Source organism: Marmota marmota, unplaced genomic scaffold, assembly GCF_001458135.2.
Source record: "Marmota marmota marmota unplaced genomic scaffold, marMar, whole genome shotgun sequence".
Taxonomy (NCBI): Eukaryota; Metazoa; Chordata; class Mammalia; order Rodentia; family Sciuridae; genus Marmota; species Marmota marmota.
The window spans coordinates 7,522,124-7,534,768 of NW_026000294.1; the positions used below are offsets into that span (position 1 = coordinate 7,522,124).

The 12,645-nt window shown below is 36.6% G+C and overlaps 1 protein-coding gene and 1 long non-coding RNA gene across 9 annotated transcripts in view; one reads left to right on the top strand and one right to left on the bottom strand.

The window, feature by feature from the left end:
* Mtmr8 (myotubularin related protein 8) overlaps nucleotides 1-12,645 on the top strand; it is a 128,570-nt gene that overhangs the window by 20,225 nt on the left and 95,700 nt on the right. For 5 of the 7 annotated variants that reach the window (XM_048797239.1, XM_048797240.1, XM_048797242.1 and 2 more), the window contains exon 2: nucleotides 10,260-10,382. The exons of 1 other annotated variant lie outside the window; for it this stretch is intronic. In XM_048797239.1, coding sequence (XP_048653196.1) covers nucleotides 10,260-10,382 — 123 coding nt within the window. Of the gene's footprint in view, nucleotides 1-8,467; nucleotides 8,547-10,259; nucleotides 10,383-12,645 lie in introns of all 7 variants that reach the window. One more of the 7 variants, XM_048797241.1, reaches the window with a different exon arrangement.
* LOC125614440 overlaps nucleotides 1-12,645 on the bottom strand; it is a 123,952-nt gene that overhangs the window by 4,120 nt on the left and 107,187 nt on the right. For both annotated transcript variants that reach the window (XR_007345022.1, XR_007345023.1), the window contains exon 3: nucleotides 12,347-12,449. This is a non-coding gene — a long non-coding RNA (uncharacterized LOC125614440). The remainder of the gene's footprint in view (nucleotides 1-12,346; nucleotides 12,450-12,645) is intronic.

Consider the following 12,645-nt stretch of genomic DNA (forward strand, 5'->3'; position numbering starts at 1 on the left):
AGTATTTTCATAGAAACTTTATAGTTTTACCTCTTATATATAGTCACATCTAGGGTGCACTTTTGTATATTGTGCCGCAGTCTGGCTGGGCACAATCAGGAGCCACTTGTCAAAAGAAACTAACTTTATTTTTAGAACCACACACGCCAAACAAAACAGCCTCTCAGGAAAAATCCTCAGAGCCTCAACTGCCACCACCGGCTTTCCACAAGCCTCTCTCTCCCACACAAGCTTCTCTCCACCTCCCACAATCCTCCTGCTCTTGAGGCCGATTGGCTGGGTCACGTGGGCGGAGCCAAAAAAGTCCCCCAATGAGCAGCTCCGTGGTCTGAAAGGGCAGGGAAACAGTCCAATGAGCATCACCGCAGAGGAGCCAATCAGCTAGATGTTGCTGGGGCCGAGGAGCCAATCAGCTAGATGTTGCTGGGGCCGCTGTGAGCCAATCATCAGCCGGCAGCTGGAAGTTTGCTGGCAGCTGGAAGTTTGCTGGGGCCCCTTCGGCTGTGGCTCTCAACATCTCCCCCTCTCTGTTTAAACAACAAGCATGTGGCTTAGGGACCGTGCCTGCCTTAGGTTGTCCAATAGTACATATGGTCCTTAGGTTGGTACCATTGCAATTGGATCTTACCCGTCACTGACTACCGGTCCAGTATACAGCCACACCTGTGGAGAGGTCTTTGTACCAGCGGGGGGGTGAGGTTCTTTGCCTCACCTCTGTTGGCCCCCAAATTTTAGCTGGACGATCATGACAAGCAGAAGGGAGGAAGATACACCAAGCCAATTGACGGCTCCTTTTGGAAAAATTGTACCACCGATGACATCATCAGCAAAAATACCCCAACACTACCACAAGTCGCTGCACCAACAGATAGTTCACAATGCATACAGGTGAGCTCACAATGTGTCCAGGCAAGTTCTGCAAGCAGTTCAGTGATGGCTATTGTAGAAGCTGTAGATTGGTTTTATCTTTGACTTCACCAGCACTGGGATGAAGATAGGAATTCTGGCAATAATGGCTAAAGAAAAAATTATGTAACATTACAGAAGGCACTAAAAGAAAACAATTTTCTTAACAATTTACATTATCTTTAAGAGAATTATTAAATATAATGAAAAGGAAAGGTGAAAGTAAACAAACAGATCTGTTAACCTTCTTTTGTGTTCACATATTAAAACAATCTTTAACAGCTGTTTACCCAATTAAATTAAACCATTTAAATCACGTGAATTAAAAAAAAATATTTGGATCCATTTTATCATGAGCGCTCATCATATATGATATATGGACATACATACATTCAAACATATAACACAAAACACAAGTGTGCACACATAATATAATACATACAACACATAACATTATAGTAAAGGCCTTATAACTTTTTACAGGTGAAATCTCCATTGCAATGTTTAAAAACTCTATAGTCAAAAAATAGAACTGATCAGCAAAACATTAACCTAGGTCTGTATGAGCTCAAAAAACAAAATAGAACTTCATGATATGGCAAAGGGCAATAATAAAATAGATATTGAAAAAAGCATCCTGGTTCTGTTGCAGATGTAAGAATAGCCAAACTGGAGTTTTGGATATCAGTTGTTATGGATTTGAGCCAAATCATCTTCTTTTTGGTCTGTAGAAATCGCTTTAGTTAATCTTTCTGGAATCCAAATCGGCTGCTGTTCTCCCTGTGGAAACACATAAACAGACCCCCGACTCCAGACAATCACTGGGTCAGGACCTTGGTTAATCTCTCTGGAATCCAAATCGGCTGCTGTTCTCCCTGTGGAAACACACAAACAGACCCCCGACTCCAGACAATTACTGGGTCAGGACCTTTCCATTGTCCTGTTAGAATATCCTTCCAAAGTACCTTGGGCTTATGTACATTTTTTGGACACATATGCCTTTCCGCAGCACTAAGTCCTGATGAATCCAAATTTAAAAAGTTTAGAGTAAAAAGGGTTATTTTAAGTTTATCTTTGGGGAATATATACCCCTTCCCAATTCCTTCTTTTTGCTTTAATAAGTACATTTTAATAGTTTGATGAGCTCTTTCAACTATGCCTTGTCCCTGTGGATTGTATGGGATTCCTGTTATATGAGTAATGCCAAATGTTGAGCAAAATTGTTTAAAAGAGGTAGAAGTATAACCAGGGGCATTATCTGTTTTTAACTGTTTTGGAACACCCACAGTGGCAAAATTTTGTAAGCAATGAGCTATAACATCTTTAGTTTTTTCTCCGGCATGAAGGGAGCCCATCAAAAATCCAGAAGAAGTATCAACTGTAACATGCAAATATTTTAATTTTCCAAATTCTGGCAAGTGTGTGACGTCCATCTGCCAAATATGGTTAGGTATCAATCCTCTAGGATTGACTCCAAGATTAACTTGTGGTAAAAAGGTCACACAATTTTGACATTGTTTTATTATTTGTCTAGCTTGTTCCTTAGTTATTTTAAAACGCTTTTGTAAAGTATTAGCATTGACATGGAACTTTTTATGAAAATTTATAGCTTCTTCTAGTGTAGAGAAAATATGTATGTCATGTGTAGTTTTATCTGCTAAATCATTGCCCAAACTAAGGGCTCCAGGCAATCCTGTATGTGCCCTGATATGTCCTATAAAGAATGGATCTTTTCTGTCCCAGATTAGACTTTGTATAGTGGAAAGCAAAGAGAAAACAGTAGAAGAAGGGGAAATCCTACCAGCATCTTCAAGAGATACTATAGCATTAACTACATACTGACTATCAGAAAATAAATTAAATACAGAATCTTTAAACATCACAAAAGCTTGTAAAACTGCATTAAGCTCTACCTTTTGAGCTGATTGTTTGGGTACTAAAAATGTAAAAGTTTGATCAGGGGTAACTACTGCTGCTGTACCATTATTTGACCCATCAGTGAATATATTTGGAGCATTCATGATAGGTGTTTTTCTTGTCATTTTTGGAAAAATTACAGGATGCAATGACCAAAAAGACAATAAAGGATTAGATGGTAAGTGGTTATCAAATGAAACATTAGATTTGCACATGATTATTGCCCAAGTATTTAACTCATTAGCTAACTCATCAATTTGATTCATAGTATATGGAGTAATAATTTTATTGGGAGAAATTCCAAACACTCCCTTTGCTGCTTTTATTCCTTTGAGTATTAATTGTCCTACAGCCTCAGGATACCTAGTAAGAATAGTGTTAGGAGAATAAGATAAATGTATCCATAATAATGGACCTTCTTGCCAAAATACTCCTGTAGGAATATTTTTTGTTGGTAGTACAATAAATAATAAAGGCAAACTTATATCAATTCTATCCAAATGCATATTTTCCATATATGTTTCAATGATTTTTAATGCCTTTCTTGCTTCAGGCGTTAACATTCGGGGTGAATTTGGATCTGATGGACCTTTTAGGATATCAAATAAAGGTCCCAACTCTCCTGTTGGTATACCTAAATAAGGCCTTATCCAATTTATGTCTCCTAATAACTTTTGAAAGTCATTAAGTGATTTGAGTTGATCTACTCGTATTTGAATTTTTGGTGGACGGACCATGGTTGAGGATAATAGAACTCCTAAATAATTAATTGGAAAATTTAATTGTACTTTATCTATTGCTATCTCTAGATTATAATTTTTTAATAAGTTTGTAAGTGTGGCATAACATTCTAGCAATGTGTTTTTATCTTTGTGTGCTAATAATACATCATCCATATAGTGAAATATTTGTAGTTCAGGATTTTGATTTCTAAGTGGCTGGATTACTTTGTTAACATAAATTTGACACATAGTTGGGCTGTTAGCCATCCCTTGAGGGAGTACTTTCCATTCATATCTCTGATCAGGACCTTCATGATTCAGTGCAGGGATAGTAAATGCAAAACGTGGACTATCCTCAGGATGAATTGGAATTGAAAAAAAACAATCTTTAATATCTATAACTAAAACATACCAGGTTTTTGGCAAAGCAGACAATTGAGGAATCCCTGATTGAGCAGGTCCCATAATAACCATCTCATTATTAATGGCTCTTAAATCTTGCAATAATCTCCATTTACCAGATTTCTTTTTGATGACAAAAATGGGAGTATTATGGGGAGATACAGAAGGTTGTATATGTCCTTCTGCTAATTGTTGTTTGACCAGGTCATGGGCTGCTTGTATCTTTTCTTTAGTCAGGGGCCACTGAGGAACCCATACTGGTCTTTCTGATTTCCAAGTAATTTTTATTGTCTCAGTGGCCCTTTCTGAAAATCCAACCCATGTCTGTCTGTTCCTTGATCTATTTGTATTGGTGCTGCTATACCTTGTTCTTGTTTTTCTAATCTTTTTCCTTTCCTAAAACCTTGTCTAGTCATAATAGTGGGTGCATTTTGGTTGATGTTATTTGTTAATGTCAAACCTAATTGATCTAGGACATCTCGTCCCCATAAATTTACGGGAAGATGATCCAATACATATGGCTGTATAGTTCCTTCACATCCTTCAGGATCCTTCCAATCTAATACCATTGCACTTCTATGGGGATTAGTCGCCACTCCTAGGCCTCGAAGCGTTTGAGTGGCTTGTTGTAATGGCCAATGTTTTGGCCATTCTTGACGAGAGATGATGCTAAGGTCTGCACCTGTATCCAGTAGCCCATTAAATTCATGTCCTTGAATATTTAGTTTTAGCATGGGGCGAGAATCTAAATTTAAAGAAAGCATAGCCCAATCTACACCTGTGGAGCCTAATCCCTTGGAACCTCTTTCTACAGTACGACTGGAAAATTTATCATGTAGGCTGGGTATTATTAGTAACTGTGCTATTCTATCTCCTGGTGAAATTACTGATATACCCTTTGGAGAACTGGCTATAATTTTTATTTCACCTTCATAATCGGGATCAATTACCCCAGGACTTATCATAAGTCCTTTTAGAGTAGAAGAGCTGCGTCCCAATAATAAGCCTACTGTTCCTTTGGGAAGAGGTCCTTTCACCCCTGTGGGAATGATTTGAACTCCCATCTCTGGAGTTAGTACTGCTCTGGCGGAGGCGCAGATGTCCAACCCTGCGCTCCCTCTGGTTTGTCTGATGAGGGATCTGATGGACAATGTGTCCTGGGCACTACCCTGATGGGGTTGCTGGGTTCCTCCAGTGCTCCGTATATTTGTGGTTTTGGGCCCCGGAGCATTGGGCCCCCCTGTCCATTTTTTGGCAATGGAGCCCGATGCCTTTCTCCACGATATCGTGGATAAACACCTGGTCCTTGTTCGTTTTTTGATAATGGAGTACCCTCTATGGTGGTTTGAGAACGGCATTCATTAGCCCAATGTCTCCCTCTACGGCATCGTGGGCAAATACCTGGTATTCTACTCCTTTGATACCTAGTTTTGTTAAACCCTCCTCCAATGGGGCAATTCCTTTTAAAATGTCCTGTTTGTTCACAATTGTAGCATGTTCTTGGCCTGGCATCTAAAGCCTGTTTTACTGCAGCTGCCACAATTTGCCCTTGTTCATTAATGTCTCTGGCATCTAAAGCCTGTTTTACTGCAGCTGCCACGACTTGCTCTTGTTCATTAATGTCTCTACATAATTTAATATATGTGTTTAAATCTTCATGTTTCCATGGTCTAATGATATCTCTGCACCAACGATTCGCTTGCTCATAAGCCAGGTGTTTTAGTAATGGCATTGCTTGTTCTGTATTCCCAAAAACTCTGGTAGCTGTTTGAATAAGCCTATCTACAAATTCAGCATAAGGTTCATTAGCTCCTTGTATTACCTTAGATAATTGACCTTGTAAACCTCCATGTCCTTGTAAAGTCTTCCATGCCTTAATTGCATCTGCAGCAATTTGTGCGTATACACCAGGATCATATGCAATTTGTTGCTGCTGATCCTCATAAGGTCCCTTTCCTAACAACATATCTAGATTTCTCTGAGGATAACCAGCTGCTGCATTTCGCCTAGCCGTCTCCTTGCAAAATTCCTCATTGGCAACCTTCCATAACAGGTATTGTCCTCCATTTAGCACAGCTTTACACATATTAGCCCAATCTGCTGGCGTCATGTTCAAGTTGTTAATGGATTCGACCATGCTTACAGTGAAGGGTGCTTGAGGACCATAGGTTGTTACAGCCTCTTTTAGCTGCTTCACTGTTTTGAAATTTAAAACTTGGTAAAATCGCTGCCCTCCTGCCTCAAATACAGGGCATGTTAATATTTGAGATCTTGTCTCAGGATCCCAACTATCAACTGCGGGGGTTGGGGACCTCCCAGCATATGGAGGTGGCCTTGTTAGTTGGACACTTACGTCCTCTGGTGATAGAAAGGTGTTAGTAGCAGTCTCCTGTTGTAACTTTCCCCCTGATGGCTTTTTCTGTTTTACACTTTCTTTCTCTGTCTGACTAGCTTGAGAGGCCTTCTCTTTTACTTGAATCTTTTCCTCTGTCTGACTAACTTGAGAGACCTTCTCTTTTACTTGAATCATTATGTCTTCTTCTTCCTCTACCATTGTCTGAACTGAAGGCTTTGGACTAAGCAAACAAGATATGAACGTCCACAATGGCAATGTGCCAACTGGCAGAGTCCCTGGGCTTTTCTTTTCTATTCTTTTTAAATCTTCACCATGATGGTTCCATTGTGATATATTTAACAACTCCTCCTTAAAAAGCCATGGGCTACATTTTTGTATTGTATCAACGTATGCCCTGATTGTTCTTGATTTTACTGAGATGCCTCCTTCCTCTAACAATTTACTTAACACTCTTTCAGTTTGTTTTTTACTAATTTCTGATCCCGTATTTCTACTATAATACAACTCAACAAGATAACGCCTAACAAAACTGAAACTGAGTGAAACAAAATTGGAACAACACAAAATCATTATAATAGCCTCCTGAAATGTCCATCCGTCCTTTCTCCCTATCTGTTCCTCACAAGCCTCTTTCCACCTCCCACAATCCTCCTGCTCTTGAGGCCGATTGGCTGGGTCACGTGGGCGGAGCCAAAAAAGTCCCCCAATGAGCAGCTCCGTGGTCTGAAAGGGCAGGGAAACAGTCCAATGAGCATCACCGCAGAGGAGCCAATCAGCTAGATGTTGCTGGGGCCGAGGAGCCAATCAGCTAGATGTTGCTGGGGCCACTGTGAGCCAATCATCAGCCGGCAGCTGGAAGTTTGCTGGGGCCCCTTCCGCTGTGGCTCTCAACAATATTGTGTTACATAGGGTTATGATTCTGTCTTTATGTAATGATACTGTTTCCTCCAGCATATTTAGTACATATCTTATATTTTGTCCATCAATTTACAGTGCTATATTTATGCTGTATTAGGCTCCCATCTATATATGAGTTTGCCTTTCAGCTGTGTTTTCCCCCATTTGTCTCTTTTTCTGTTCTTGTGGTAGTACTATGAGTTTTTATTTGTTCCTACAGCTTTGAGTAAATTTTGATACCTAGTAGAACAAATCTTCCTCTGTCTAGTCTTCTTTTTTAAAAAATTTGATTTAGTTATTTGTGGGGCTTATTTTTCTGTTTGGATTTAGTATAAGTTTGTTGGAAAATCCACTTTGAATTTGATTGAGACTGGGTTGAATTTATAGGTTAGTTTGAGGGATAATTGCCATCTTTGTAATATGAAGTTGTCCCATATAACAACAAAGATGTCTTCATTTCTGTCTTAGTTCATTTTCTTTGTTGCTATAACAGAATACTTGATACTGGGTAATTTATAAAGAAAATTAATTTCTCAAAGTTCTGGATGCTAGGAAATCCAAAAACATGTTACTAATATCTGTTTATCATCTACCAAGGGCCTTCCTGCTTGGCCTGATTAGAAAGTATCACATTAGAAATGTAGCAAGCTGGCCACAGAAAGCTTGCACTGATAACAAAAACTGTTCCCTTGATAACTCTAGTGACTGGAATCAATTGGATAAATCCATTAATCTGAATACATACATTAATTAATTCCTGAGAACAGAGCCCTCATGACCTAATCCCTTCTCAAATGTTGTACCTCTTAAACTCCATTAGCATATGACTTTGGGGATTAACATTCCAATGCATGAAATTTGGGGAACATATTTAAACAATAGCAATCTCTTTAGATTATCTTCTACATCTTTTATTAGGGAGTTAACTCTAGAGTTAAGATTTTTTCTGTAAACATCTTGTATATGCTTGGTAAAATTTCAAGTTTCTGTATAGGTTTTGTTGCTAGTGTGAATAGTATTTTTCAATATATTTTCTAAGTGGTCATTGCTGGTATAGAAAAATGTTGATTTTTGTGGGTTGATCTTCTATCTTATATTTTTACTGAACTCTGTTCATATTAGTTCCTATAGTTTGATTTTTCATTTTGAATTTTTAAGTAGATGATTATCTTCCCTAAAAATGGTGCTAATTGTTTTTGCATCTGCATTTCATAAGTGAAATGGGCCTAAAGTTTCTTTTCTTATAATTGTCTTTATTTGATTTTAGAATCAAGATTACACTACCCTCATGAAATGGACTGAGTAAACTTCATTCTTTTTCTAGTGACTGGAATCAATTGGATAAGGTAGTAATTAACTATTTCTTGGAAGTTTGGTAGAATTCACCTATAATATCATCTTGGGCTGAGTAGTTTTTTTTTATTTTTTGGTAGGAGAAATCTTTAACTATCGTCATTTTATTTTGGGGGGGATTTTTTTTTACTTCATGTCATCTTTCCAATTTATTAGCCTATTGTATATAATACTCACTTAAAACTTTATATATTATTTTCCTTTTTTTATCCTGTATTTTATTTATTTAAATCTCTTCTCATCTTTATAAAATATCTATTTACTTTTTCAAAGAGTCAAATTCTGATGCATTTCTCTGTCTGTGAAAAAGGATTTTCTGCTTATTAATTAGTATCCATCTTCCTTGTTATTTTGCCATTTCCATTACATTGAATTCTTAGCTAGTTTTTTTAGCCTCTCTCATTTAATGATATATAAAGCTATACACTGATATATAAAACTATAAATGTATATAAAGCTACACACTGCCTTCTTAGCTCTCTTTAATTGTCCCACAAATTTTAATTTGTGTTTTTATTTTCATTCACTTTAAAATATTTATTTTATGATTTATCTTAACACAAGTTTAATTTAGTAATGGGCCATTTTGTTTCAAACATATGCTAATTTTGACTACTATTTTGTTATTTCTAATATTATTGCATTGTGATTGGAAAACATAGAATTATATATTGAACCTTTGAAATTTATTGAGTCTTCCTTTACAACCATAATTATGGTCTTTTTTTTGAAAATTCTATTTGTTTTTTGAATGATTCTATATGCTTTATTTTTTGTACTTCTACTCTCTATATAATACCTGGAATTTTTTTATTGATAATGCAAAAGTGTTCCTTATCTCTACTTGATTTTTATGATTGCTTGATCTATTAGTTCCTAAATAGAAGAATATTAGAATATTCAAGTGTACTTGTTCCTTTTCTCTCTGTGGTTCTACTAGTTGCTTGATATATTTGAAACTATTGGAAAATGTATACATGTGTATAATGGATATATCTTCTTGTCCTATTGTTCTTTGTCACATAAATTTTATTTTGTCATATGTTGAGAGCTCTACCTCAACATTATTTTGGTTCATATTTGTCTGGTGTATCTTTTGAAAAATTATTTTCAATTTGTTTGTGTCTTCTTATATTACAGTGTGTCTCTCTAGCCTGAATATTGTTGAATCTTACTTTATTCCAACCTGTAAGTCTGTCTTTTAATTAGTTTAATTCAGGTACATTTAATAGTTATTCTTATGTTGGACCTTTTTTTGGTATTTCATCTTATACTGTCAATTATAGTGCTTTCTTTTCATTTTTTCTCCTTTCTGTTTTATGTTGTTCTTGCTTAGTAACTTAAGATGTATCCTCAAGTTATGTACCCTTCTTGATTTTTCTACACATTAAATAACTTAACCTTTCCTCCAACAAGATAAATACTTCAGCAGGCTCTCAGATTCTATTTATTTTCCATCCATATCCTTCCCATCATGTAAACATTGTCTAGATTTTTTATATTATTTAGATTTCATGTTTCCCTCTTTTATAGATTTCCCTGGGCTGATTTAGGAAAAAGAAATACAGATCATACTAGTTCATCTTCTTGGCAGGAAGTGGAAAATCTCAAAGTATTTTTTGTAGCAAATTGACAGCATTTATCTTGTTCTGAATTCTCCCAGATAGTGAGTTGATAATGGTATTTTTTTTTCCCTCAAATAACAGGTAGAAAATGTGAAGTTATTGGATCGTTATGTGGGTAAGAAACCAGCTAATGGGATTCTGTATCTTACTGCAACACACCTGATCTATGTGGAGGCTTCTGCTACAGCCAGGAAAGAAACATGGGTATGTTTGAGAAGAAATATAAAAAGATCTCAAAGAGTTATGTATACATGTATGGTAGTTCCTTGAAATTTCAGCAGCATTGTTGAATTGCTGTGAAAACTATTCTTCAAAAATAGGTTCTAAGAGTCTTTTTGTAGCCTGAATTGTAGGATTTCTCTTCCCTCAAGTTATTGGGTGTAGTCATGAGAGTGTTCCTGAGATTTATTTCAGTTATTTTAGGTTTAGTAGTTTCTGCTTGTTTTCTGAACTTTTTTAGTTGCTAAGTATCCTGAAATAATGGAAAGCCTTGCTGCATAAAAGTCAGGGTCCAAGAACCAGCAGCATCCATGTCATCTGGGGACTTGTGGAAAATAAAAAATCTCAACCCCTTAGAGAGCCCTTGAGCATTTGGATTCATAAAAAGCTCTTAGATGATGCTAATGGTTAGGCCCCATGGCATATACCCTGGGCTGCACTGAAGTAAACTCTCTCTGTACTAAGACAGGATTTCATCTGCATGTGTGTGAGAGTGTACATGTGTGTTTCTTGTTTTTCTTTGACTAGTGTTTTGTAACTACTTTAGTACCCTTAACATTATTTTCCTGTCCTAAAGCAGCATCATAATTTAATCTTAGTCACTAGCTAGATTTATGCTTATACCTCTTCATTTATAACAAGTACAACATGTTTCATATATATGGCATAGTATTAAGATCCCAGACGTTAGAGCCACTCTGCTTAGGCTGAAATCCCAGCTTAGTTATTTATTACCTTTATAACCTTGGGCAAGTTACTTTTTTGTGATTAACTTGTTCACATGCAAAATAGGAATAATAATAATATATTGATAATTCAAGGTATAAGAACTACAAAGTTAATGTTTTTAAGTGCTTAAAACAGAGCATAGGATATAATAAGTACTGGCATATGAGTGGAAAATAAATTAAATAGGATATACATATGAAATAATTATCTTAAAATTCTTTTTAAAAATACTGTGACTTTCTCCATATGAGGTTGTATCTTCCTCATTTTGCTGCAATAAAAGAAATGCCAAAAGTGGAATCTGGAGAGCTTATTCTAGCTGGATCTGAAGCTAATTGGTGATGTGACCATACATAAGTGATTCTCCCTCTTTGAGTTTTTTCCCCATCTGTAAAATTAGGTGGTTAGATTATGTAATTAGTAAATACTCTCCCAGTTCTAACACTTTGGGAAACAGCTCTTTAGTACTGTGCCATGAGCTTATCTCTTGTCCACCTACATTCATAGACAGTTTAAATGTCTCAAAATTTGTTCCTGCTGGCATGTATTTCAAACCCAGTGGGTAGGATCTAGAAGGGAGAACTTAAGTTACTTATTTCTGCATGTCAGAGGGGGCTTATTTACCCAGTCAGTATTATTAATAAAGTTCTTACCAATCGTAGTCTGCCCAATTAGTCTCCGTCCCCACTCCTCTCCCATTGCAGCAAAATGAGGAAGATACAACCTCATATGGAAAAAGTCACAGTATTTTTAAAAAGAATTTTAAGATAATTATTTCATATGTATATCCATTATCACAGTTGTTTGCCTTGCCCTCGATCTTGGTGATCATTGTTTTGCCATCCAAATGCATGTCTCCCACATTGACTGTCAGGGCTTTGATTTTCTTGAAATTTAATACATTAAATTCTATTACATTATCAAGAGATTTTCAGGTATCCTCAAAACTGTCATGGGAGGAACTGAGTTTGACAAAATATTAAAATTCCTCTTAGGCGTATGTGAATGATCTCCATACCTGCCCCATTTTTTAAATATTTATTTTTTAGTTGTAGGTGGACACAATATCTTTATTTTCATTTTATGTGGTGCTGAGGATTGAACTCAGTGCCTCAAGTGTACTAGGCGAGCACTCTACCACTGAGCCACAACCCCAGCCCACCTGCCCCATTCTTAGACAGTGGATATAACTGGAAGATTTCATGAATGAGATGACTTACCAATAAAATTGGGGTGAAGAAAAGAAAAATCACTGTTGATTGGGAGGCCATTGTAGGCACAGGAAAGAGGTAGTCCAGAGAATGGAAAGAGCACATCTGGGGTCTGTAGTTGCAGGAAACATCAGAGACATGTATGGAGAAAAACATCAAATGATAAAAATGTTTCTGTGGCTTTTTTGATTTATAAGGAGAGGATTACATTATTTAGACAGTTTCTTTTACCATTTCCCTCTCTATGCCTTTTTTTTTTTTTTTTTGCTGGCATTATTGTGAACCAAAGCAATCATCTGACATTTTTT